At 47.3% G+C, this 26,380-nt stretch overlaps 2 protein-coding genes across 2 annotated transcripts in view; both read left to right on the top strand.

Annotated features, from left to right (window-relative positions):
• csmd3b (CUB and Sushi multiple domains 3b) overlaps positions 1-26,380 on the top strand; it is a 1,929,854-nt gene that overhangs the window by 1,067,340 nt on the left and 836,134 nt on the right. The gene's annotated exons all lie outside the window — the stretch shown is intronic.
• Positions 12,966-16,344, top strand: LOC147115047 (uncharacterized). The gene is made up of 2 exons (XM_085993907.1): positions 12,966-13,078; positions 15,792-16,344. The coding sequence occupies exons 1-2, from the start codon at positions 12,966-12,968 to the stop codon at positions 16,342-16,344; spliced, it is 666 nt and encodes a 221-aa protein (XP_085850033.1).

The following is a 26,380-nucleotide window of genomic DNA, read 5'->3' as shown; positions in this document are numbered from 1 at the left end:
TTAAACTTCGTTTTATTATCGGATTGACTCGACCTCAGTGCTTCAGTTAGGGATCTGACGATTCCTACAAGTGGAGGAAATCCTTCTTCCTTATTGCCGCTTAAGCCGTGAGGCCGTTTGAAAAAACGACAATGTACTTGAGCAGCTATAGGCCACTCAGAGAAAGCGGAGGTAGGAAATAAATTTATTTCCAAGGCATAGGTTCTATGATTTTGGTTTAGTTGTGGTACCTTTTGTGGCTCCTGGTGATTGCTGTAGAATGCAGCAATTTCCCCACCCGATCCAGAAACACCTCAAATTTAAAATTCTCATTCTTGTGTTCAAATCCCTCCATGGCCTCGCCCCTCCCTATCTCTGTAACCTCCTCCAGCCCCACAGCCCCCCACGAGCTCTCTTTGCTCCTCCAATTCTGGCCTCTTGTGCATCCTTAATTTTCTTCGCTCCACCATTGGCAGTCGTGCCTTCAGCTGCCTGGGCCCTAAGCTCTGGAATTCCCTCCATAAGCTTCTCCACATCTCTCTCCTCCTTTAAGACGCTCCTTAAAACCTATCTCTTTGACCAAGCTTTTGATCATCTGTCCTAATATCTCACGTGGCTCGGTGTCAAATGTTGTCTGATAACACTCCTTTGAAGCACCTTGGGACGTTTTACTACGTTAAAGGCACTATATAAATGCAAGTTGTTGATGTTGTTCATATCTTAGTGTCAGCAACAAGCAACCCCGGTTCAGTCATACCACAAAATAAATCTCCGCTCGCTCTTCTGCAATAATGAGCTCTATCCCCAACAACAGAAGAGCAGTCTCTGCTCTACCAGTGTGGCATTTCAACTTCTCCCTGGCTGACACTCCAGTGCTGCATTGTCACAGGTGCCGTCCTTTGGATGTGATGGCAAACCAAGATCCCCTTTCTACCTACTTCAGTGGACATTAAAGATCCAATGGCACTATTTCGAAGAAGAGTGGAGAATTCTCCCAGTGTCCTGATCAACCCTTCTCCTTCAACCAACACCACCAAAAACAGACTACTTGCTCATTAATTCTATTGCTGTTTTGGGGATCTTGCCATGTGCTAAAAAGCTGGCACATTTATCTACATAACAAGAGTTATGTTGCATTTCAAATGAATTAATTGTACGTGCAGCGCTCTCAGATGATTCTGCGAGACATGGTAAGTGTTATATATATATATATATCTATATGTATAAGTGCAAGTATTTTAAACCTTTACCCAGGCTAGCGGTCTCTCAGACTCAAGTGAATGTGACATTGTGGGCAGTTTAGCGTGGCACATTTGTGGTCACTCAGCAGTGAGTTGTCACGAACAAAGTTCATTAGATTCTTTATATCCTGCGACGTGAGACATCTCATCATCCTGGGCTGGATTCGGATCGGATCATGGAGGTGAAAGATCAACGCTACATTCAGCTCCGCTACAAAGCTTTCACATTCTCGATTCTTCATTTCAGAGTTGGCGATTTATTGCCGAAGAATTCATTTTAGCTTTCCTTTTTTTTTGTAACCATTGTAGGGTGGTAAGTGTGGGTGGGGGGGCGGGGGGGTGCGGTGGGGAAGAGTGTGAATGTCAGTACCAAATGAAGAAGATTACTGTGAGGCTTTGTTCAAACCATTTTGCTGCATGGACTGTCACAATTTAATTCAGTTGGCAAATTTGTTTCTGAAAGCTCGATTTCTCACATCATCTCGAATTATGCCACAAGCCACTCGGGCTTTTCTACCTGATTTCCTGGTGTCAGTTTCAATGCAGGAGCGAGCCTTTGGATTAGTGGTAACATTTCTGCCACAGAGTGGGAAGGTGCTGGGTTTGAACCCTGCTCCAGACAGTCCCGGCGAGTGGAGCTCTGGTTGGCATCCAGTGGGTTGCTCGCGTCGGGTGGGTGTGAGTATTGGTTTTATTTTATTTGTTCGCAGGATGTGGGCATCGCTAGCAAGGCCAGCATTTATTGCCCATCCCTAATTGCCCTCGAGAAGGTGGTGGTGAGCTGCCTTCTTGAACCGCTGCAGTCCGTGTGGTAAAGGTACACCCACAATGCTGTTAGGGAGGGAGTTCCAGGATTTTGATCCAGTGACGATGAAGGATCGGTGATATATTTCTAAGTCAAAATGGTGTGTGACTTGGAGGGGAACTTGGAGGTGGTGATGTTCCCATGCGCCTGCTGCCCTTGTCCTTCTAAGTGGCAGAGGTCGCAGGTTTGGGAGGTGCTGCCGAAGAAACCTTGGCGAGTTGCTGCAGTGCATCTTGTAGATGTTACACACTGCAGCCACAGTATGCCGGTGATGGAGGGAGTGAATGTTGAAAGTGGTGAATGGGGTGCCAATCAAGTGGGCTGCTTTGTCCTGGATGGCGTCGAGCTTGTTGAGTGTTGTTGAAGCTGCACTCATCCAGGCAAGTGGAGAGTATTCCATCACACGCCTGACTTGTGCCTTGTAGATGGTGGAAAGGTTTTGGGGAGTCAGGAGGTGAGACACTCAGCACAGAATACCCAGCTTCTGGCCTGCTCTTGTAGCTACAGTATTTATGTGGCTGGTCCAGTTAAGTTTCTGGTTAATGGTGACCCCCAGGGTGTTGATGGTGGGGGATTCAGCGATGGTAATACCGTTGAATGTCAAGGGGAGGTGGTTAGACTCTCGCTTGTTGGAGATAGTCATTGCCTGGCATTTCTGTGGTGCGAGTGTTACTTGCCACTTATCAGCCCAAGCCTGAATGTCGTCCAGGTCTTGCTTCATGCAGGCATGGACTGCTTCATTTTCTGAGTAGTTGCGAATGGAACTGAACACTATGCAATCATCAGTGAACATCCCCATTTCTGACCTTATAATGGAGGGAAGCAGCTGAAGATGGTTGGGCCTAGGACACTGCCCTGAGGAACTCCTGCAACAATGTCCTGCGGCTGAGATGATTGACCTCCAAAAACCACAACCATCTTCCTTTGTGCTAGGTATGACTCCAGCCAGTAGAGAGTTTTCCCCCCGATTCCCATTGACTTCAATTTCACCAGGGCTCCTTGATGCCACACTCGGTCAAATGACGCCTTGATGTCAAGGGCAGTCACTCTCACCTCACCTCTGGAATTCAGCTATTTTTGATAGCACTGTCGCTGACACCTTCCATCACTTTGCTGATGATTGAGAGTAGACTGATGGGTTGGTAATTGACCAATTGGATTTGTCCTGCTTTTTGTGGACAGGACATACCTGGGCAGTTTTCCACATTGTCGGGTAGATGCCAGTGTTGTAGCTGTACTGGAACAGCTTGGCTAGAGGTGCAGCTAGTTCTGGAGCACAAATCTTCAGCACGATGTTGTCAGGGCCCATAGCCTTTGCTGTAACCAGTGCGCTCAGCCGTTTCTTGATATCACGTGGAGTGAATCAAATTGGCTGAAGACTGACATCTGTGATGGTCGGGACCTCAGGAGGAGGCTGATATGGATCATCCACACAGCACTTCTGGCTGAAGATGGTTGCAAACGCTTCAGACTTGTCCTTTGCACTCATGTGCTGTGCTCCACCATCATTGAGGATGGGGATATTCATGGAGCCTCCTCCTCCCGTTAGTTGTTTAATTGTCCACCACCATTCACGACTGGATGTGGCAGGACTGCAGAGCTTTGATCTGATCCGTTGATTGGGTTGTGCAAGCCCAAAAAACCCTCCCCTGTATAGGACGAACCACGCCATCAGCTGGTATTAGGATGGGTGCAGCCATGGAAGCTAGCGATCATGTTTCAGCCTGTCTGACTGTTAATGAGCCTGTGAATCCTTTCACTACTTCACATTATTCTCCAAGGGAAGAGTGGGAAGATATAAAAACAATAACAACTTTCAATAAACCTGAAATGTTAACTCTGTTTCTTGCACCACAGATGCTGCCTGGCCTACTGAGTATTTTCCGCATTTTCCTGTTTTTATTTTAGATTTCCAGCAGTATTTTGCTTTTGAACAACTTTCAATCCCTGGGTTTTCCACAGATTCCCCATTATGTTTAAAAATGGGGAGAAGAGAGCAAATCATCCCCACAGCAGGTACATAAATGTATAGAATAGGCTCACCCCAGGGTTGAAATTATATTCTTATACGCATTTTCAGATGCCGCAACCTTTAACTGGATGAGATTTAGGGATAGATTTTCCACTCCCTATGTGAAGATTCACCCACTCTCATCAAGAAATTTTGCATACACAGCTAATGGATAGAAAATCCTATGTTACGTGTGCGCAAGTTCCCACTAGATGAGGCGGTGAAGGTGCTACAACTGACCTCAGGGAGAAGAAAAGTCAACCATGATTACTATCCAGTGAGCTCCAGTGGAAGAGCGCATGCATGGACAGTGGGTGAAGAAAGGATGATGATTAGCCCTTCCCAGTCAAATAGCCTCTCAATATTCAATTCATACATGGAGAATGGCCACTTGAGTGTTGACAGGCTGTTAGACTAGGGGGTGGAGCATTGCAGTTAAGCCTGATCCTATCCTCAGTTGATGTCCACATATATGCACTTTCCACCAAGGGTAGCGGTCAGGATCAAGATCTCTGGTGATTTTTCCCAGTCTCTAGCCCAGGGCTACTGAGGTCACTTGGTGCTCTCCACTGCTACCTCAACTGAGATCCGTCAATTCAGCACATACCAGGGATCAAATCTTGTGCCTTCCTGTTCTGTATGGCTCAGTACCATACAATATATTTAACCAGGAGAGCCACTGTAATCTTTTTTAAAGAGAGAAAGAAAGACTTGAACTTACATAGGGCCTTTCACGACCTCAGGATGTCCCAAAGCACTTTACAGCCAATGAAGTACTTTTTGAAGTGTAGTCACTGTTGTAATGTAGGAAATGCAGCAGCCAAATTGAGCACAGCAAGTTCCCACAAAGAGCAATGTGTTAATGATTAGATAATCTGCTTCAGTGATGTTAGTTGCTGGATAAATCTTGGCAAGGGGTGAACTACCCTGCTGTTCTTTGAATAGTGCCGTGAGATATTTTACGTCCATCTGAGAGAGCAAACGGGGCCTCGGTTTAATGTCTCAGCCGAAAGACGGCACCTCTGACAGTGCAGCGCTCCCTCAGCACTGCACTGGAGCGTCAGCCTGGATTATGTGCTCAAGTCTCTGGGTTGGGAATTGAATCCCCTACCTTCTACCTCAGAAGCGAGAGTGCTACCCACTGAGTCAACCTTCATTTGTCACGGATTTGTTGAAGATCTCAGACAGCTGCTGGGCCCATATGTATGACAAGCACCTCTGCACACAGCTGGGCCATTGTTAAGCGTGGGCACTACTTGTTGGGAGCCTTGTTCACAGACTGCAGATATCCGGAGATCGTCAGCAATGCGTTGGTTATGTTCCAGAGGCGTCGAGTCAAGGCTCCCCATCGGTAGTACCAACTCTCAAAATCCGCCCCGATCTTGCCATTTACTAACTTGACCTGAGGTTTGAAACAGAAACAGTGACCAGGAACACAGCTTTGAGGTCATGTGCCTTGGTGATTCACTTCTTCTTAGAGAATTAACCTCTTTCTACTGGGTTAATGTGAAATCTGAAATTCTCATTGCAAGAACAAAGGGATTTATTTCTCTCCTGCTGCTAAAGGCTTTCGAAGTCCAAGAAATATGTTTCTGCTCTTACTAATGCAATAACAGTCAGAAAGGATTAACTGTACAAGCCAATAAATGTTAAGTGCTATGGAAATATTTCCCCATCAACAACTCAATTATTGCAAGCTACACAGCCAGTCACTGCTTATCCTAAGCCTAGGGGAAGTCAAGCAGGGCCACAACACTTCCAACCAACATTATCATAGCTGTATACCCCTCACAGATTGGCCCCGATTTTAACTCCAGGGGGATTCTCCGCTCAGGCCTGAGTTATAATTACAGTCGGGTTTCAATGATGTCATCGTGCTGCAACATGCATATGTAAAGAAGGACCCTGTTGGGTCCGGGCGCCTTGCTGCCTGTGATGTTGCGATCAAGGCGGCTTTCGGACAGCTAAGAGCCAGGGTGGTTTTAACTGCCCACCCACCAGGTTTCTGCTCAGCAAGTAGGGTTAAATTCGTCCCCGATATTCCCGTTTGATATTGTTTTTGCTTAAATTTCCTCAAATATATTTAATGTAAAATAAAATGGCTATTGTGTTATTATTGTGAAGGAATGTATTTAAATCCTATCTGATATCCTCACAGGTAGTCTGGGGTCTGGAGCACATCCAGTTGTTAAGGTGGACCTACGTTTCAACTAGCCTGTCCCTCAAGCCCACTATTTGGAAACTCCTTGTGGAGAGGTAGTCTAAATAGGTGCATCCTGGGGTAAAGCGGAAGCTAATTGCTGCTGTTCAGGGAGGTTTGTCGCGGGTTTGGCAGCTGATGCACATCATCAGCTCCCTCCCTCACCAAAAGGCCAGGTTCTTTTGAGGACATAAAACCAGCAGGAAAATGGCAGGCTTTCTTACTTTGCTTGTTGGGTTTTGAGATTGTTCAGTTGCGATTTGTTACTTGGCCAACATTCCTCAATCAACCAACACCACCAGAAAAAGACAAATTAACTGGTCGTTTGTCTCATTTTTCCATTAGTCGGATTTTGAAAATTAGTTGCTGCATTGGCCTACGCAACAGTGACTGTAATTCAGAAGTAATTCCTCGGAGTAGTGCTTTAAAATATCCCGAGAATGTGAGGAGGTGCTATATGAATGCAAGTTCCTTCCAAAACTCAGAAGAGGTGCGAGCAAATTGTAGCACCCCTAATGCCCCAGTTGAAATCAGCACTCACAGCACAAGCCCAAGGATCAGACTGGTATTGACTAGTCAGCCTTGGGCATGGCCTGGATTAGGAGCTTCATCTATTAGCGAAACAGCAACTGCTGCAGCTCTCCATACTCCTTTCAGGGGCTTGAAGAAAACCAGTCCTGCAGATACAGTCAAACTCTGATAGACTCATCACTGGATTGCCAAGAAATGTTATATTTGGGGCAGGATATCCATAGACAGCTTACAGAGGGGGAAATAAGAAGCAATTTGTATCGCAGTCCATTTAATCTCTCACGCTGTGACTGAATGGAAATTAAAACAGTTTTATTATACAAAATATGATCTTTTACACAGGGCTATTACTGTGCGAGCGATGACTGACGGGCCTTACTGACAATACTCAATGCACTGAGAAATGAAAGCATGAGTAATTGGGCAACGTTTTATGCTTGGGTAAAGATTAAGCAATAAAGTATTATGCCTAGATCAGGAAATCTACACAATGAGATGGAATGGCAAGTGGTTTTAATATGCTGTCAGTATCTGCATAAAGGTATAGTTGTTAAATTCTTTTTTTGTTTTAAAAGTAAGTTCTTCAAAAATGGTTGCTGAGTGGGACAATGGGTTAGACACTGGGATCTGGATATAAATCCACCCTGGATTGATGGTACAAAAGTCTACTCTTGCCCCTCAGCTCCAAGTATCCAAGTGAGATGAGTTCGGGCAGTTTCAATCCAATTCCCAGCACAGATCTGGCACTAAATTGGCAGTTTCACTCACGAGTGCCACAAAATGGCCGGCATAGAAATCAGAACCATGTCCCACTGGTGCAGTAGGAAGTGTTCCACTGAGATCGGTGCATCATTCTGGCAGAGTAATGGGAGCTTTACTGTCCATCTGACCTGCCAGAAATTTGAAAAAGGTGTTTTGCCCCACCCCCACGTGATGAGCACAAAAATGAAGAAAGAAAAAAATAATAGCTGTTGACCCCGTGGTCAGTTCGAAGAAGAATATAGTAATTTCTAAATGCCTGGCAAGCTGGTGCTCCAAAGTCACAGGCCTCTCCGAGGGTTTACGGCCTGCTTTTGAGAGGTCTTCCAGCAGGCCGAGGTGGAAAACTGGTCGGAGCTGCATTATATCCGATCCTCATTGATTCCAGCGACTTCCAAGATGTTCCATCTGAAGTAACGACCCCTTATTCAAGTAAGACAGTAATGGCAGAGTAACGTTACATCACATTCCTGTCAGTATTGTTTTAGCAACTTTAGACGCTAGGAAGGTCAGTATCTTACTGCCGTCCACTGTTGCTAGCGCTGGCAATTTAAATGGCCCACCACAGTGAGTGCTGTTGAGATGCACTCTCATCTACCAGCACAACTTGGCAGTTTCATTATGGGCTCCATTCTTCCTTCTGCTCAGGAGACAGGCGTCTTCTTTAAGCTGCTGCTGGTAGTGGAAATCTGCTGCCCACCATGGCAAGTTTCCCCAACACAGGCCAGAGCACCGCACCAGGTACACACCAAGAGAATTCCAATTAGGCTGACCCCAGGAAAGCTGCTGGGGTCAGCGATAGGGCATTCAGGTGGACACAAAGCATATCCCAACAGCTTCATACCGCCAATACTGTAGAAAATCTCGAACTACAGAATCATAGAATGTTACAGTACAGAAACAAGCCATTCAGCTCACCACATCTGTGACAATCTTTTTCAAAGAACTATCTCATTTCTTTTATAAAGAATTTATGGGCTCTCCTTCAGCAACAGTTTATGGCAGAGAATTCCACAACCCCCCTCTGTGTAAAGAATTTTTCACTAATCTTCCCTTTAATTTTAGGAAATGTAAGAGTCGCAAAATTCCCACATTCCCCCAAGGTTATTAATAAAAGGGACCCTGCATGGGCAATTTAAAAAGGGTACCCAAAAGATGGCGTCCGCACCTCGTGACCAAAAGCCTGCAAGATTTTAAAACCTTGGACTCTGTAGCACACAACAGGCAGTTTTGGGAAATCGAAACTTAAAGTGCATTTCTGTGAAAAGGACTTTGTGTTTGAAAAACCAGACAGTTAAGCAAACACTGAATATGCATTTCATCAGATTGGAACAGATAAACCCAGTTAGGCCCAAGCGTAAAGCCATTAGTTTGTCCGCATAAATAATCGGAAACAGCTTAAGGAAGCCACCAAGGCTGGACAGGCCGATTAAAATGCATTAATGACAATACAGCCTGGACATCGGGCCATCAGGTGCGATAAATGGCCATCTTAAGCCAGTTAGGTTAGATTGGTGTAATCATTTAAAACAGCCCGCCAAAAGTTAAACAATGGACTGACCTGATTTGGCGCGCAGATTACGGGCCATCCGAAGGAGTATAATTGTAGGCCCATCAGTACCAATCTTCCCTCTTGACTCTTGCCTCTTGCTCTGCTCTGACCTCATGGGCTGCTGCCACCCATACTCGTGCCTTGGCCTTGTTGCGGGTTCTCTTGTCGCTCTCCGCTTTGTTTAGCAACCAAGGACATCCATACCAATCGCAGGAGAGGGGAACGAGACCCGAGTCCAAAGTCACCCAGGACACCCGGGCCACAAAAGAGGGCAGAGAAAATGAGGCGAAATGAAACGAGACGAAGAATAAGGTAGAGACCCGACAAGAGCAGAGAAGGGCAGCAAAGACGCACTGATAAAGACCGAGCACCTAGTTATAAGCTGGCACTTGGGGAAGAATTCATATTACGAATATGATGGCGTTCTAAGAATGGGCAGAAAAATCTAAGCAGTAAAGACTGCCAACGCAACGTTACCGCCGATGACCGCCTGAGGGAGAAGAAGAAGAGAACCCATCGCGATGAGACGACGATGGTAGCGGAGGAGAGGAAAGGTGTGCCGCAGCAACAGCTCCAGCACTGCATCCTCAGACCACGTGGTGATGGAGTACCCCAAAGGACAGGAGGCCAAACCTCAAAACTCGCAACGGTCAAGGCAACAAGCCTTGGATTGGTGAGCATGAATTCTGGCCCCTCATGGCTTAATCTAGTTAGGTATAGGGGGTGGGATAAGGATAAGGGGATTGTTAATGTAGTTGTTTTTCCCTCGATGTGCTGTGTGTTCCCCATACCCTGTATAAGTATAGTCATTTTGTTTATGCCTGTAATTTCTCATAAGAGCGTTTTATTCCTGTTTTAATAAAATCTTGGTTTTTCTTACATCCAAACCACTTGTCTACTCAAATTTTTCTGTATCGCCACCCACTCCTAAATCCGTTGTCTAGAACCCAGGGGCGTGGGAGCGATTCGAACCGCTCACCAACAGTCAGGGGCATAACTGACTGGGCACACGTGCCAACCCCCTACAGAAAGGAAAGGAAGAAAGAGAGAAAAAAAGAAAAAGAAAAGATAGATGTTGTTTGAGGAATAAATATTGGCCAGAACTCCTTTACTTACATAGAAACATAGAAGATAGGAGCAGGAGTAGGCCATTCGGCCCCTCGAGCCTGCTCCGCCATTCAATGCGATCATGGCTGATCATCCAAGTTCAGTACCCGGTACCTGCTTTCTCCCCATACCCCTTGATCCCTTTAGCCTTAAGAAATATATCCAATTCCTTCTTGAATATATTTAATGAATTGGCCTCTACTGCCTTCTGTGGTAGAGAATTCCACTGGTTCACCACTCTGGGTGAAGAAATTCCTCCTCATTTCTGTCCTAAAAGGACTACCCCTTATCCTTAGACTGTGACCCCTGGTTCTGGATTCCCCGACCATCGGGAACATCCTCCCTGCATCTAGTCTGTCTAGTCCTGCCAGAATTTTATAAGTTTCAATAAGATCCCCTCTCATTCTTCTAAACTCCAGTGAGTACAAGCCCAATCGACAATCTCTCCTCATACGTCATTCCTGCCATCCCAGGTATCAGCCTGGTGAATCTTCGCTGAACTCCTTCCATGGCAAAAATATCCTTCCTCAGATAAGGTGACCAAAATTGCACACAATACTCAAGATGTGGTCTCACCAAGGCCCTGTACAACTGTAGCAAGACATCCTTGTTCCTGTACTCAAACCCTCTTGCTATGAAGGCCAACATACCATTTGCCTTCTTAACCGCCTGCTGCACCTGCATGCTTACCTTCAGCGACTGGTGCACAAGGACACCCAGGTCTCGTTGCACTTCCCCTTCTCCCAATCTATTGCCATTCAGATAATAATCTGCCTTCCTGTTTTTGACACCAAACTGGATAACCTCACATTTATCCACGTTATATTGCATCTGCCATGCTTTTGCCCAATCACCCAACCTGTCCAAATCAGCCTGGACTTTCTCGACATCCTCCTCACAGCACACACGTCCACCCAGCTTTGTGTCATCTGCAAATTTGGAGATATTACATCTAGTTCCCTTGTCTAGATCATTAATATATATTGTGAATAGCTGGGGTCCAAGGACCGATCCCTGCGGTACCCCACTAGTCACTGCCTGCCACTCGGAAAAAGACCCGTTTATTCCAACTCTTTGCTTTCTATCTGCCAACCAGTTCTCTATCCAAGTCAATACCTTGCCCCCAATCCCATGTGCCTTAATTTCACACGCTAATCTCTTATGTGGGACCTTATTGAAAGCCTTCTGAAAGTCCAAATACACCACATCCACTGGTTCTCCCTTATCTATTTTACTAGTTACATCCTCAAAAAATTCCAGTAGATTAGTCAGGCACGATTTACCTTTTGTAAATCCATGTTGACTTTGTCCGATCCTGTCACTGTTTTCCAAGTGATCTGCTATTACATCTTTTATAATGGACTCTAGCATTTTCCCCACTACCGATGTCAGGCTTACCGGTCTGTAATTCCCCGTTTTCTCTCTACCACCTTTTTTGAACAGTGGGGTAACATTAGCTACCCTCCAATCCATGGGTACTGTTCCAGATTCCATTGAATGTTGGAAGATGATCAGCAATGCATCTACTATTTCTAGGGCCACTTCCTTAAGTACCCTAGGATGTAGATTATCAGGCGCTGGGGATTTATCGGCCTTCAATCCCATCAATTTCCCTAACACCATTTCCCTACAAATACTGATTTCATTCAGTTCCTCCCTTTCATCAGACCCTATGTTCCCCGACATTTCTGGGAGGTTATTTGTGTCCTCCTTTGTGAAGACAGAACCAAAATATGTATTTAATTGGCCTGCCATTTCTTTGTTCCCCATTATAAATTCCCCCGATTCTGACTGCAAGGGACCTACGCTTGACTTCACCAAGCTTTTTCTCTTAACATATCTATAAAAGCTTTTATAATCAGTTTTTATGTTCCCCTCAAGCTTACTCTCATATTCTATTTTCCCTTTCTTAATTAATCCCTTTGTCCTCCTTTGTTGAATCCTAAACTGTTCCCAATCCTCTGGATTACTGTTTTTTCTGGCCAATTTATATGTCCTCTCCTTGGATCTTATGCTACCCCTAATTTCCCTCGTTAGCCACGGTTGAGTCAGCTTTTTTGTTTTATTTTTATGCCAAACTGGGATGAACAAATTCTGTAGTTCATCCATGCGGTCTTTGAATGTTTGCCATTGCCTATCCACCATCAACCCTTTGAGTGACATTCCCCAATCAATCCTACCTAATTTGCGCCTCACACCATCATAGTTTCATTTATTTAAATTCAGGACCCTAGTCTCTGAATCAACTACTTCATTCTCCATCTTAATGAAGAATTTGATCATATTATGATCGCTCTGACCCAAGGGGCCTCGTACAACAAGATTGCTAATTAATCCTTTCTCATTACATAATACCCAGTCTAAGATGGCCTGATCTCTGGTTGGTTCCTCAACATATTGGTCCAGGAAACCATCCCATAAACACTCCAGGAATTCCTCCTCCACAGTATTATTACTAATTTGGTTAGCCCAATCTATATGTAGATTAAAGTCACCCATGATGACTGCTGTGCCCTTTTTGCACACTTCTCTAATTTCCCTTTTAATGCCATCCCTTTTACTTTTCTTTGAAATAGTCCACCTTAGAGAGCAGACGGGACTTCGGATTAGTGTCTCATCCAAGAGACAGCACCTCCAACAGTGCAGCGCTCCCTCAATACTGCACTGAAATGTCAGCTTGGATTATGTACTCCAGTCTCTGGAGTGGAATGTGAACCCATAACTTTCTGACTCAGAGGCGAGAGTGCTACCCACTGAGCCAAGGCCGACACCAACTAAAAATGATCGGAACAATACAGGCTAACTGCTGCTGCTTTAGTTCCGAGTGCTTGTTTTCACCTTTCACCTGCTCCTGCTCAAAATCTCTTTCTGATCTTGTTTCTCACTGGAAACAGTAAGAAATGCAACCATTTTAAAAAAAATTCTTATTAAAACACAACAAACTTTAGAAAAGGTGAATGAGTTACAGGCTGGAATCTAATTTAGAAGTCAGAGCCCGATTCCCTTCGATTGCTGGTGCCACTACATTCAAACTGTATTCAGACCAATATCATAGGATAATTTTATAAACCATCTGATCTCCACGATTATATTCCAGCCTTAACTCACTCCTGGTATCCATTATTCTATATTTGAAACATCCAAACTCCTTGATTAGATTCCACAGGTACCTGTTATCATTCAAAAACACATCAGGTTCCACATGTACGCTGACGACGCCCAGCTCTACCACACCATCAACTCTCTCGACCCCTCCACTGTCTCAGATTTGTCACGCTGCTCGAGCCCCATCCAGTATAGGATGAACAGAAATTTCCTCCAATTAAATATTGGGAAGACCGAAGCCAACGGGCTGGATTTTCCAAGCCCCGAGGAGGTGGTCATGGAGGCGGGACAGCCGGTAAAGTAGCAGAAAGTGGGGGCGGATGGCAAACTCACCCCCATTCCGCCTCTGTGCCCTTTTGCCAGGAGGCAGGGAGATGTGCTGCTTCGGGTAGTTAACAGACAGAAAAAAGGATTAGTACCATTTTACCTTCTCAGGTGAAGGCTTCCCAACCTCGGAAAACCCCGTCGGTTTGGAGGAGACATGAAGGAGGTCTGCGGGGGTCAGAGGGACCTGAAAGTAAGATGTAGAGGTGAGTGATGGGTGCAAGTGTGGAGTGGTAAGTATGGAAGGTGAAAGTTAAGTGTTAAAAAATGTTCACTTACCTTGTTTTCTGTCTACAGCCTTCATCCACCCTGGATCGGAAGACCCGACATCTTCCTTGTCATTTTCACAGACTGGCTATTGAATCCTCTGACCCAACAGCCATCTGAAATCTACAAAGTTGAAAGGTTTGATGAGTCCTGAACACAAGAACTCATCGAACTACAGAGAATGTCAGTGTTTGACAGCTTCACAGAGCTGTCAAACGCTGACATTTCTTCTTTCAAGAAGTCTTGACAGATCGCACGTCAGACATGGACATGCTCCGTCAGTGACTTCCCCCATAATTGGCCTGCTGAGCCCGCAGGGCAGGCTTAACAAGGTCAATCAGGGGAAAATCCCTCTGGTTGGTCAGAAGATGATGGAAGCGGGACATTGACCCGACAAGCAGCAGTCCCGCCTCCAACTCGTCTCCATTGAGAAAATCCAGCCCATTGTCTTTGGTCCCCGCCACAAACTCCGTTCCCTAGCCACCAACTCCATCCCTCTCCCTGCCCATTGTCTGAGGCTGAACCAGACCGTTCACAGCCTTGGCATCCTATTTGACCCCAAGCTAGCTTCTGACCCCATATCCTCACCATCACCAAGACTGCCTACTTTCACCTCCATAACATCACCCATCTCCGCCCGTCTTTATTACCTCTCGACTTGACTATTCCAATGCTCACCAGGCCGACCTCCCACCTTGCACCCTCTGTAAACTTGAGCTCATCCAAAACTCTGCTGTGTATCCTAACTCACATCAGGTCCCGTTGACCAGTCATCCCTCGCTGAACTACATTGGCTCCCGGTCCGGCAATGCCTCAATTTTAAAATTCTCAACCTTGCTTTCAAATCCTTCCACGGCCTCACGTCTCCCTATCTCTGTAACCTCCTCCAACTCTATAACCCTCTGAGATCTCTGCAATCCTCCAATTCGGGCATCTTGTGCATTCCTGATTTTCATCATGCCACCATTCAGCTGCCTAGGACTTAAGCTCTGGAATTCCCTCCCTTAACCGTTCTGCCTCTCTACCTCTTTCCTCCTTTAATAAGCTCCTTAAAACCTACCTCTTTTGCCAAGCTTTTTATCACCCATCCCAATATTTCCTTATGTGGCTCAGTGTCAAATATTGTTTGATAACGCTCCTGTGAGGCACCTTGGGACATTTTACTACATTAAGGGCATTATGTAAATGCCAATTGTTCATGCTATTCTACGTATTAACCATCTGAACCAGAGCAGCCAAGGAGACGCGGACCTAGCCGGGAACTGGAGCAGAAAGGAAAAAAATCCCGGAATCCAAAAAAAGTGTGACGTCACAGGACAGCAGTCTAGACTTATTTGGGAGGAGCCAGCGGATCTGGGCGAGACCAGAGCAAGAGAGGCAGCAACTCAACAGTGGCAGAATCCGAAAGAGTGACATCAGAGTAGAAAAGTGATGTCGGCACAAGGCAAGGAGCTGATTGATGAGTAGCTGGTGAGTGTTTTTTTTTAAGTTTTAAGTTTATTTCTGCTAAGTTAGTTCTTAGTCTATTAAATAGAGGCAGGGCAGCTCAGTCCCGTGGCGTGCACATCCTGTGCTATGTGGGAAGTCCTGGATGCTTCGCATAGCCTGGACGACCACCTGTGCGGGAAATGTCACCAGATACGGCAGCTCGAGATCTGTGTTTTGGAGCTTGAGCGGCAGCTGGAGTCACTGCGGTGCATCCGCGAGGCTGAGAGTTACGTGGATAGCACGTTTCTAGAGGTGGTCACCCCACAGCTTAAGAGTGCGCAGGCAGAGAGGAAATGGGTGACCGCCAGACAGAAAAGGAGGACCAGGCAGGTAGTGTAGGAGTCCCCGGAGTGCATCTCACTCGCCAACCAGTATTCTGTTCTGAGTACTGGTGAGGACGATGGCTCCTCTGGGGAATGCAGCCAGAGTCAAGTCCACGGCACCACGGGTGGCTCAGCTGCACAGGGGTGGAGGAAAAAGAGTGGAAGAGCAATAGTGATAGGGGATTCGATAGTTAGGGGAGCAGACAGGCATTTCTGTGGCCATAGATGTGACTCCAGGATGGTATGTTGCCTCCCTGGTGCCAGGGTCAAGGATGTCACTAAGCAGCTGCAGGATACCCTAAGGGGGGAGGGTGATCAGCCAGGGGTCATTGTCCATATCGATACCAACGACATAGGCAGAAAGAGGGATGAGGTCCTGCAGGCAGAGTTTAGGGAGCTAGGAGAGAGATTAAAAAGCAGGACCTCAAAGGTAGTAATCTCCAGATTACTCCCGGTGCTATGTGCTAGTGAGTACAGGAATAGGAGGATAGAACAGATGAATGTGTGGCTGGAGAGATGGTGCAGGAGGGAGGGCTTTAGATTCCTGAGGCATTGGGACCATTTCTGGTGTAGGTGGGACCTGTACAAGCCAGACAGGTTACACCTCAACAGAGCCAGGACCAATATTCTTGCGGGGATAATGCTAGGGTAAAGGGAAAGGAATTTCTGAAATGTGTTCAGGAGAATTTCCTTGACCAGTATGTTCTTGGCCCAACTAGGAAGGAGGCATTGCTGGATCTGGTGCTGGGGAATGAGGTGGGCCAGGTCAACCAGGTGTCTGTGGGAGAACACTTGGGTACGAGTGATCATCGTATCATAAGATTTAGGTTAGCAATGGAGGGGAGCAAGGAACAATCTAGAGTGGAACTTCTAAACTGGAATAGGGTTAACTTCAATGGGATGCGAAAGGATCTAGCCAGGGTAAAATGGAACCAAAAGACTGACAGGAAAAACTGTAACAGAACAATGGGTGATCTTTAAGGAGGAGATGTTCCAAGTACTGGCTAGGTACATTCCAACAAGAGGGAAGGGGAAGGGAACCAAAGCAAGGGCTCGTTGGATGACGAGGGAGATAGAGAAGATGATGAAACAAAAAAGAGGGTGTATGATGCATGTCAGGTGAATTCTTCAAGGGACAACCAGACCAAATACAATAAGTTGAAAGGGGAAGTGAGGATGAATATAAGATTGGCAAAGAGAGAATATGAGAGTAGAATGGTGGTTAACATAAAAGGGAATCCAAGAATCTTCTACCGGAATGTAAACAGTAAGCGAGCAGTAAGAGGCGGGGTGGGGCCTATTAGGGACAAAGGAGGTGATATATGCTTAGAGTCGCAGGGCAAGGCTAGAATACTCAATGAGTACTTTGTATCGGTGTTTACTAAGGAGGTGGATGCTGACAAAATATTGGTAGAAGTGGAAAAGATAGAAGCAATGGAAGGGTTGAAAATTGATAGACAGGAAGTACTAGAAAGGCTGGGTATGCTTAGAGTGGACAAGTCGCCTGGTTCAGATGGCTTGCATCCCAGGTTGCTAAGGGAACTGGGGAGGAGATAGCAGAAGGGCTTGCCATAATTTTCCAATCTTCCCTAGATGCGGGAGAGGTGCCCGAGGATTGGAAAGTGGCAAATGTGACACCATTGTTCAAGAAAAGGTATAAGGACAATCCTAGTAACTACAGGCCGATCAGTTTAACATCAGTGGTAGGTAAAGTTTTAGAAACAATAATCAAGGAAAAAATTAATGGGCACTTGGAGAAGTTTAAGCTAATTAAGGAGAGCCAACACGGATTTGTAAAAGACAAATCATGTTTGACTAATCTAATTGAATTTTTTGATGAAGTAACAGAGAGGATTGATGAAGGGAATGCAATGGTTGTTGTCTACATGGATTTTCGGAAGGCATTTGACAAAGTACCACATAGAAAGCTGGTTAACAAAATTGAGGCTCGTGGAGTAGGTGGGTCAGTGGCAGCTTGGATAGGGAATTGGCTTAAGGACAGAAAACAGCAAGTTGTGGTAAATGGCTGTTTTTCAGACAGTGATGTTCCCCAAGGGTCAGTGCTGGGGCCACTGCTTTTTTTGATATATATAAATAAATGACCTGGATATTGGAATACAGAGTAGAATTTCTAAATTTGCAGATGACACCAAACTTGGGGATGTGGCAAACAGTGAGAATGATACCAATCGACCACAACAGGACATAGAAAGGCTAGCAGAATGGGCAGACAAGTGGCAGACAGAAGTTAATACAGAGAAGTGTGAGGTGATGCATTTTGGCAAAGGGAACAGGGAGAGGCAACATACACTTAATGGCATGGTTTGAAAGAGTGTGCAGGGACAGAGGGACCTGGGAGTTAATGTGCATAGGTCCCTGACGGTGATAGGACATATTGAGAGAGTGGTTAGCAAAGCATATGGGATCTTGGGCTTCATAAATAGAGGTAGTGGGCAGGATTTTCATTCAGGAGTTGGGACTACAACTTTCGGGGTTGTAGTCCCGCCTCCATCAAGATGCGGCCAATCCACGTGATTTTAACTTGATTGACCTTGTTGAGCCCGCCCAGCGGGCTCAGCTGGCCAATTAAGGGCCACTCGGCAACAGGTGACATCACAGACTGAAATTTCATCTGTCAAGAGGTTTTGACAGACTCAGTTAGAAATCTTTCCTGCACAGAAAGCTACAGGCTGTCACTTGACAGTTCGCAGCCATTCTGCTTTCTGTGCTGGTGAGATGAGGGACTCCCGAGACCTAAAGGAAGGAAGGCTGAAAAGGTAAGAAAATGTATGTAAAACTTATTTAATCACTTTAGACACACCAAACACATTGGAGTGCAGCACTCATGCACCCATCACTCACCTGAACACCGACATCTCGACCCCTCCAAGTCCTTCAATCCGAAGGCCCGCCTCCTCTAACTTGGCATGGTTTGGAGCCGTCGGGAATCCCACACTTCAACCTTAAAAAATAGGGATTAGGCTAAAAACTGCTTGTTAACTACAGGTCCCAGAGCGGGGCGGGTACTCGCCTCCTTTGAAACTGGCATGGAAGCAGGTTTGGGTGCGGGGTAGGGTCGGGACCCCTGATTTCAGGATTTTAAACCCCCGCACGCCTCCACGGCCCAATGAAAATCCTGCCCATTGAGTACAAAAGTAGAGAAGTTATGCTGAACCTTTAGAAAGCGCTGGTTAGGCCACAACTGGAGTATTGCATCCAGTTCGGGTCACCACACTTTAAAAGGATGTGAAGGCCCTTGATAGGGTGCAGAGGAGATTTACCAGAATGGTTCCGGGGTTGGGGAATCTTAGCTACAAGGACAGGTTGGAGAAGCTGGATTGGTTTTCATTAGAGCAAAGGAGGTTGAGGGGTGATTTCACAGAGGTGTACAAGATTGTGACGGGTTTGGATAGGCTAGACGGGGAAAGGCTGTTCCCACTAGTTGATGGTAGAAGGACTAGGGGACACAGATTTAAGGTTTTGGTCAAGAGATACAGGGGGGGACGTGAGGAAAAACTTTTTTACGCAGCGAGTGGCGAGGACCTGGAATTTGCTGCCGATGGAAGTGGTGGAAGCGGAGACACTCAGGGCAGGATTTTAACTCAGGTGCGGGATGGTGTTATCCGCATTTCGTGTTATCCACCCGAATCTAAATGGATTTGGGAGATTGATGCAATTTTAACTTAATTGTCCAATTGATTTCCAACGGCAAATGGGTTTTTCCTTACTGAAAGTCGCCTCCGATGACGTCATCATTGCTGCTGCATTTAAGGTCTACAGCAAGCCTTGCTTCTTCTGCAGGCTGCCAAGCTTTCTCCGTTTGGTGTGAGAGATGCAGGAAAGATGACAAGCGGGAGGCCCTGATCAGCTCCTCGCTTCGACGAGGTGGCCCTGCAGGCATTGATGGATGGGGCTAGGGCCAACAGGGAGGTCCTGTTCCCTTCTTCAGGGAGGAAGAGGCCTCCCAAGCAAACTAAGGCAGTGTGGTTGCAGGTGGCTGAGGGGGTCAACTCCTTGGGAGTCACACGAAGAACCTGGATTCAGTGCTGGAAAAGATTTCATGACCTTCAGCACACTGGAAAAAAGTGAGTATGAATTTCCCATCACCCTCAATCTGATCCCCATTGCCTTTCTTCACCAGCACTCCGCTTCAGCGATTTCTTCTTCCATATCCCACTTGACACTCACATCCATGCACCCTTACCCATTCCCTCTCTCTATGCTCACATTCACATAACTATTTGACCATGCAGCCCTCACACTCCCTATCACTCTGATGCTTTGAACACAACTGACAACACACAGGGACGGCCCTTGGTCTTGCAACCTCCATCTTTGTCTCCTTCTAAGTATCTATGCTATGCAATCTCTGCACTCACTCCTTCATTCTCACTCAACCTCCACTTGTCTCCCTCATTGCAGGAAAAGAGAGCTCACAACAAAGAGAGCGAGAGAGAGAGAGGACAGGAGGAGGGACAGCCTCAATAGCCCACCTGACCCCCTGGGAGGAGGCGGTACTGGAAATAGTGGGAATGGAGGATGATGCGCACGTAGCGGACGGACAGACGGGTGCAACACACAAAGCTGGTGACAGAAAAGTTTCCCATCTCTCTCTTTGACATTGCATGAGTCGCTGATAATGATTGTGAAGCTCTAACAGATGGACTTATGAGCATCTGCAAAAAGCAATGTGCATGTAGCCTTGGCATCACATCTCTGACTCTTTCCTTTACTCCCCCACAGGACCATCACAAGCATCTGTCCCCCCTAGCCAGGAAGAAGAGGCTGAGCAGCCAGACTCCTCAGAGGAAGCTGCAACCTCTGAGGGCGCAGAGTCACCAGAAACCTGCACACCCAGCACCAGCGCAGACACTTGCACCTCGGTGGGACCTTCAGGACATAGTGTTGTCACCTGGTGTATCACAGCTCACAAGGTGAGCATCAGCAGATTGTGGAGACAGGGACAGCAGTGGAGAATCCTAGTCGGAGGGCGCAGGACTCTGCCAGCTCGGCTCAGCAGCATGTCGACCCTCTGCCTCTGGGTCCATCCATGAGATCAGTGGTGATGGAATTCCAGGCACAGATGCAGGAGTCTCTGGCAGGTTTTGTCTCTGGGGTCGCTGTGAGTGTGGAGCGAATGGAGGAGTCCATAGCGAACACGAGCAGAGCCTTTGTGGAGTCATTGGCGCATGAACGCATCACCACAGAAAGGATGGCTACCTCCGTGGAAAGGATGGCTACGGTAGAGGAGGGGATGGCTAGGGTATGGCTAGGCTAGTCGCCAGGGTATGCAAAACATGGTCATTGTTCAGAATAGAATGACATCTCGAGGAGCGATCGGCATCTATTGAACAGAGAAACCAGACCTTCATGGAAGTCCTTTTGAGTAGGACTGCCATTGCAGATATGGATCCCCATGGCCCCCCTGATGTGCAGCAAGGTGCTCTCCAGCCACTTGCAGGTGCTGAGGGGACCTGACCCATGAGAGGGAGGTTGGTGGCAGATCTCAAGGAAGTGGGGGCTCCTCTCCAAGCGCTCACACTTCCATGCCACTGCAGAGCCCTCGATCAGAGCCCCATTGGAGTCCACACCCAAGTGAGATAGGCGTCTCAACCCCTGCACAACCGCAGGAGCAGCAGACTGTTGACGAGCCCTCACAGGCTCGCAACCCCAGAGGACACCCGCCAAAGCTGTTGAGACAGGGGCAGTAGGAAAGTGAGCAAGGGGCCTCCACATCTTCTGAAGCCACAGGGGAGGCACCATGTAGGAGCACACGTAAGAGGAAAATTCTACACAAATAGTCACAAGGGTAGTCACTTGAGTGCAATTTTGTGTTTACTGTAAAAATGCCATCACTTCGTTATTGTCCATAAAAATTCTGATGGCAAATGTTGCAGTTGTGGCATCTGTCATTTTGCTATTGGGACCTCCACATTGAGGGCTTAGGAATACTTGCAACTGTCAGTATGGTGGTCAGAGTGCTAGGAATCCTCTGGTTCTTGGCCATTGTCAATGTTCTGGTAAGAAGCTGCGAGACAAAAGTGTTTGTTTGACTAGGCTAAGCAAATCTGGCCAGGATGAGTGCATTCCTTGCATCCCGGGCAGCAATGTTCTCGCGTAATGCTGCTGCTGGTTGATGGGCCTCTGCAGGATGTTCGTTTTAGCACTCCTCCTCCTCCTCCTCCTCATCTGAGGATGATATGTGAGGAGCCACTGGGTCCTCAGGAATCTGCAAGCCACGACGTTGTGCCATGTTGTGAAGTGCACAGCAAACCACGACGATTCTGGAGACCCTGGTTGTTGAGTACTGCAGGGCTCCACCTGATCTATCCAGGCATCTGAAGCGCATCTTCAGCAAACCGATGGTTTGCTCGATTATGGCTCTGGTGGACATGTGGCTGGAGTTGTAGCTCTCCTCAGCTTCGTTGGATGGTCTCAACGGCATCATTAGCCACGTCCTCAGGGGATAGCCCTTGTCTCCAAGTAGCCATCCGTTAAGTTGGTCTGGCGGACTGAATTGTGGAGGCACACTAGACTGGCGCAATATGAAGGAGCCATGGCAACTGCCAGGGTACTTGCCACAAACATGCAACATTTCCTTCTTGTGGTCACACACCAGCTGAACGTTAAGGGAGTGGGAGCCCTTGCGGTTGACAAAAATACTTGGATTGCGATGGGGTGCCTTAAGGGCCACATGTGTGCAGTCAATGACGTCCTGCGCCCTTGGAAAGCCTGCCAGATGAGCTAATTCAACTGCTCGCGCCGTGACACTTGCTCGATCCTTGGTGTAATGGATGTGATTGTGCGCGAGGGCAAAGAGGGCAAAGGTTACCTGCGTTATGCAAGTGTTTGCGGCCACCTGGGAGATGCCGCTGATGTCTGCTGCTGATCCCTGGAATGAGCCTGAGGCAAAAAAAGTTGAGTGCGGTGGTGGCTTTGACAGCCACTGGTAATGCTTGTCCACCTGGTCCTCTGGGCAGCAGGTCTTGCTGTAGCATTGCTTAGATGTCAGTCACTACCTCCCGCGAAAGTCAGAGCCGCCTTTAGCACTGCTACTCAGACATGTTGAGGTAGCTGACCCTGTGTCTGTAGACCCTGTTTGGGGGGTATCTCCTGCGCCGACGGGCTTTCAGGCGCTGGCCCCTTCTGGCCTGTGCAGCTTCAGGTGGGTGAGCAGCAGCCTGGCGCTCCTGCTGCTGTTGTTGTTCCTGGTTCTGCTGGTGCCGCGGCTGGTGCTCGAGGTCCTCTAATGCCCAGATGGGAAGGAAATAAATGGCTCCCATGCTTCTGGTATATGCCTCAGTTGAGGAAGCGCTGAGTGAAGGTGGAGAGAGGGGTTTCCCAGGAGGTCACACTGGAGATGGGCGTCAGGCTCCAACCTTCCACAGGTGTGGTTAAGCCTTCTAACAGTTGCCCCAGACCCGAGACCACTAAGTCCTGCCACCTGCAAATTATGGCTGATCAAATCTCCTCTTTAGTGGTTGACCTGCAGTTGATAGTCAGCAATCCAATCGTGCTCCCGCCAGGCTTCACCATCGTGTTTCCCACCAGGCGAGTTTCACGTGGGAAAAGGTTAAAATCGCAAGGGCCTTTTAAAATAGGATTATAGAGGCCATTTAGTGCTTGTTAAAAACCTTAACAACCAGTCCCGTCTGTTGGATGCGGGACAGAGTCGGGACCATCAGACACAACAGAGTTAAAATTGCTCAGAGTCAGGAACCAGGCTGGGGGGGGTGGGGGGGGAGGTTCCACACGCCAGTTTTTGCGATTTGAACCCCCACACACCTCAAATCCCGCCTCCAGGCTGGGGGGGAGGGTATGCTGTGAGGAGGATGTCATGAAACTCCAGCACAATTTGGACAGGTTGGGTGATTGGGCAGAAACATGGCAAATGCACTATAATGTGGATAAATGTGAGGTTATCCACTTTGGTGGCAAAAACAGGAAGGCAGATTATTATTTGAATGGTAATAGATTGGGAGAAAGGGAAGTGCAAAGAGACCTGGGTGTTCTTGTACACCAGTCGCTGAAGGTAAGCATGCAGGTGCAGCAGGCGGTTAAGAAGGCAAATGGTATGTTGGCCTTCGTAGCAAGAGGGTTCGAGTACAAGAACAAGGATGTCTTGCTACAGTTGTACAGGGCCTTGGTGAGACCACACCTTGAGTATTGTGTGCAGTTTTGGTCGCCTTACCTGAGGAAGGACGTTCTTGCCATGGAAGGAGTGCAGCGAAGATTCACCAGGCTGATACCTGGGATGGCAGGAATGACGTATGAGGAGAGATTGGGTCGATTGGGCTTATACTCACTGGAGTTTAGAAGATTGAGAGGGGATCTCATCGAAACCTATAAAATTCTGTCAGGCCTGGACAGACTAGATGCAGGAAGGATGTTTCTGATGGCCAGGGAGTACAGAACCAGGGGTCATAGTCTAAGGATAAGGGGTAAGCCATTTAGGACTGAAATGAGGAGGAATTTCTTCACCCAGAGAGTAGTGAACCTGTGGAATTCTCTGCCACAGAGGGCGGTGGAGGCCAGTTCATTAAGTATATTCAAGAAAGAGTTGGATATATTTCTTAAGGCTAAAGGGATCAAGGGATATGGGGATAAGGCAGGGACCGGGTACTGAATTTGGATGATCAGCCATGATCTCACTGAATGGCGGAGCAGGCTCGAAGGGCCGAATGGCCTACTCCTGCTCCTATCTTCTATGTATCTATGTATCCACGGCTCAATGAAAATCCTGCCCTCAATGTTTTCAAGGGGAGACTGCATAGGCACTTGAGGGAAATAAACTTGCAGGGCTACGGGGATAGAGTGGGAGAATGGGACTGACTGGCTTGCTCTACAGAGAGCCGGCGCGGACTCGATGGGCCGAATGGCCTCCTTCTGTGCAATATGACTCTATGATTAGTTTACAGCCTGTAACTCGCCACTCTATCTGTGACATTGGACTCGATAGAAATTACAACAGAGAAACAGGCCGTACAGCCTGTTGGTCTGTGTTGGTGTTTATCATGTACATGAGCAGTAGTCTTAATCCCACATGCCCACCCTGTTCATGTATCCTTTTATTCCCCCATTCCTTCAACCACCTATCTGACCTATTCTTACAAGTTGATACTTTCTCTGTTTCAGCCACTAACTCAAGCAATGCAAGCCACAGCCTCACAACCTTCCCTGTCCTAAATGTCCAACATTTTGTCTTATACCTTTGTTCTAGGCCCCACAACCACTGGAAACTGCCTGTTTCCATCTATTCTGTCCCATTCTTCATAAGTTTAAACACTTCTATCAAATCACTATCATCTCCTCTCTTCTAATGAAAACCGACCCAATTTTTTGGGAGTCCGTCTTCATATTTGTACTTCCTTATACCAGGCAGCTTCCTCGTCAATCTGTGCTGGACCCTCTCCAGTGCATCAACATCCTTCCTAAATGTGTAGCCCAAAGCCGCACACAGTACTCCAACTGCGGTCTTACTAAGATTGTGTATAGATTCACCATTACATCTTGAATTTTATAGCACTTGCTATTAAACCCAGTATTCCATTAGCTTTTTGTTGTGGCCTTATCTGTTGTGCATGTACCTTTAAGGGAATAACTGGTCTTGGGCTGCAGTACCGGCAGTGACCACCCCTGTATAAAAGGCCCTAGCAGGCTTCTGTAGTTTCAGTTTCAAGCTGCCTCTTGTTCAGTAAAGTACCTGTTAAACTGTTCTCCCGAAGTCCGTGTATTATTGAGGCGCGGACTTTATAGTGGCGACGAGTAAGTTCGAACTCACCTGCAGTGTGGCATCATCTCAAGGGGATCTCGCCTGAAAGGAAGGTCCTGGAAGGTCGTAGTCTGAGCAACGGGCGTCGACCGAGGGCAACCGCCCAAAGAATCCATCGGTGTTTGGAGAATTGCGGGAGAGACGGTGGTTCCAGCGAATCGTGCTGGTAGCAGGTAGCGCGCTGACCCTTCCGGACTGCGGCGGGCTCAAGCTCGATCGAGCGGCTCTACAAATCGGGCCGCACAGCATCGCCGGGAAAAGAAAACAAGAGAGAGAGGGTGGAGCACACAGGGCGCGGTCGGCGCTCGAGAACAGGACAGCGGAGAGAAACTAAACGGGGGGGAAGGAAAGCGAGGCGTGCCAAAGCTGCGGGTCACCGCCATTACCCCGTAGAACGCTAGGAGCAGCGTGGCAGTAAGGGGAAGAAGCGAAAGCGCGGGAGGCGCCATTTTATCCCGTTGGGGAAGAAGCAAAAGCGCGGGAGGCGCCATTTTAATCCATTGGGGAAGAAGCAAAAGCGCGGGAGGCGCCATTTTAAATCGCCCAAGATGCCAAAAACTGGCAGTATCACTGCTTTCGACAACGAGGTAGAAGACTGGACCATGTATGTGGAAAGAATTGAAGTGTACTGCAAGGCAAATGAGGTGGCTGATGGAAAGAGGGCGTCGGTATTATTAAATCTAATGGGTGCGAGTACGTACGGCCTATTGCGGAATTTAATTACCCCAGCTAAACCAATGGAGAAAAGTTTTGAGGAGATTGTTCATATCTTACAGGAACACCTAAGCCCTACACCACTGCTGATAGCAGAAAGATTCAAGTTCCATAAAAGAAACCAGCACAAAGATGAGAGCAATGCTGACTATCTTACGGAACTACGCAAGTTATCGAAGCACTGCCAGTTCGGAGCAGGACT

Source organism: Somniosus microcephalus, chromosome 7 (assembly GCF_052327205.1).
Source record: "Somniosus microcephalus isolate GS21.2 chromosome 7, FLI_Smic_1.0, whole genome shotgun sequence".
Lineage (NCBI taxonomy): Eukaryota > Metazoa > Chordata > Chondrichthyes > Squaliformes > Somniosidae > Somniosus > Somniosus microcephalus.
The sequence above is the reverse complement of the archived record's forward strand: the minus strand, read 5'-3'. Positions and strand labels throughout refer to the sequence as shown.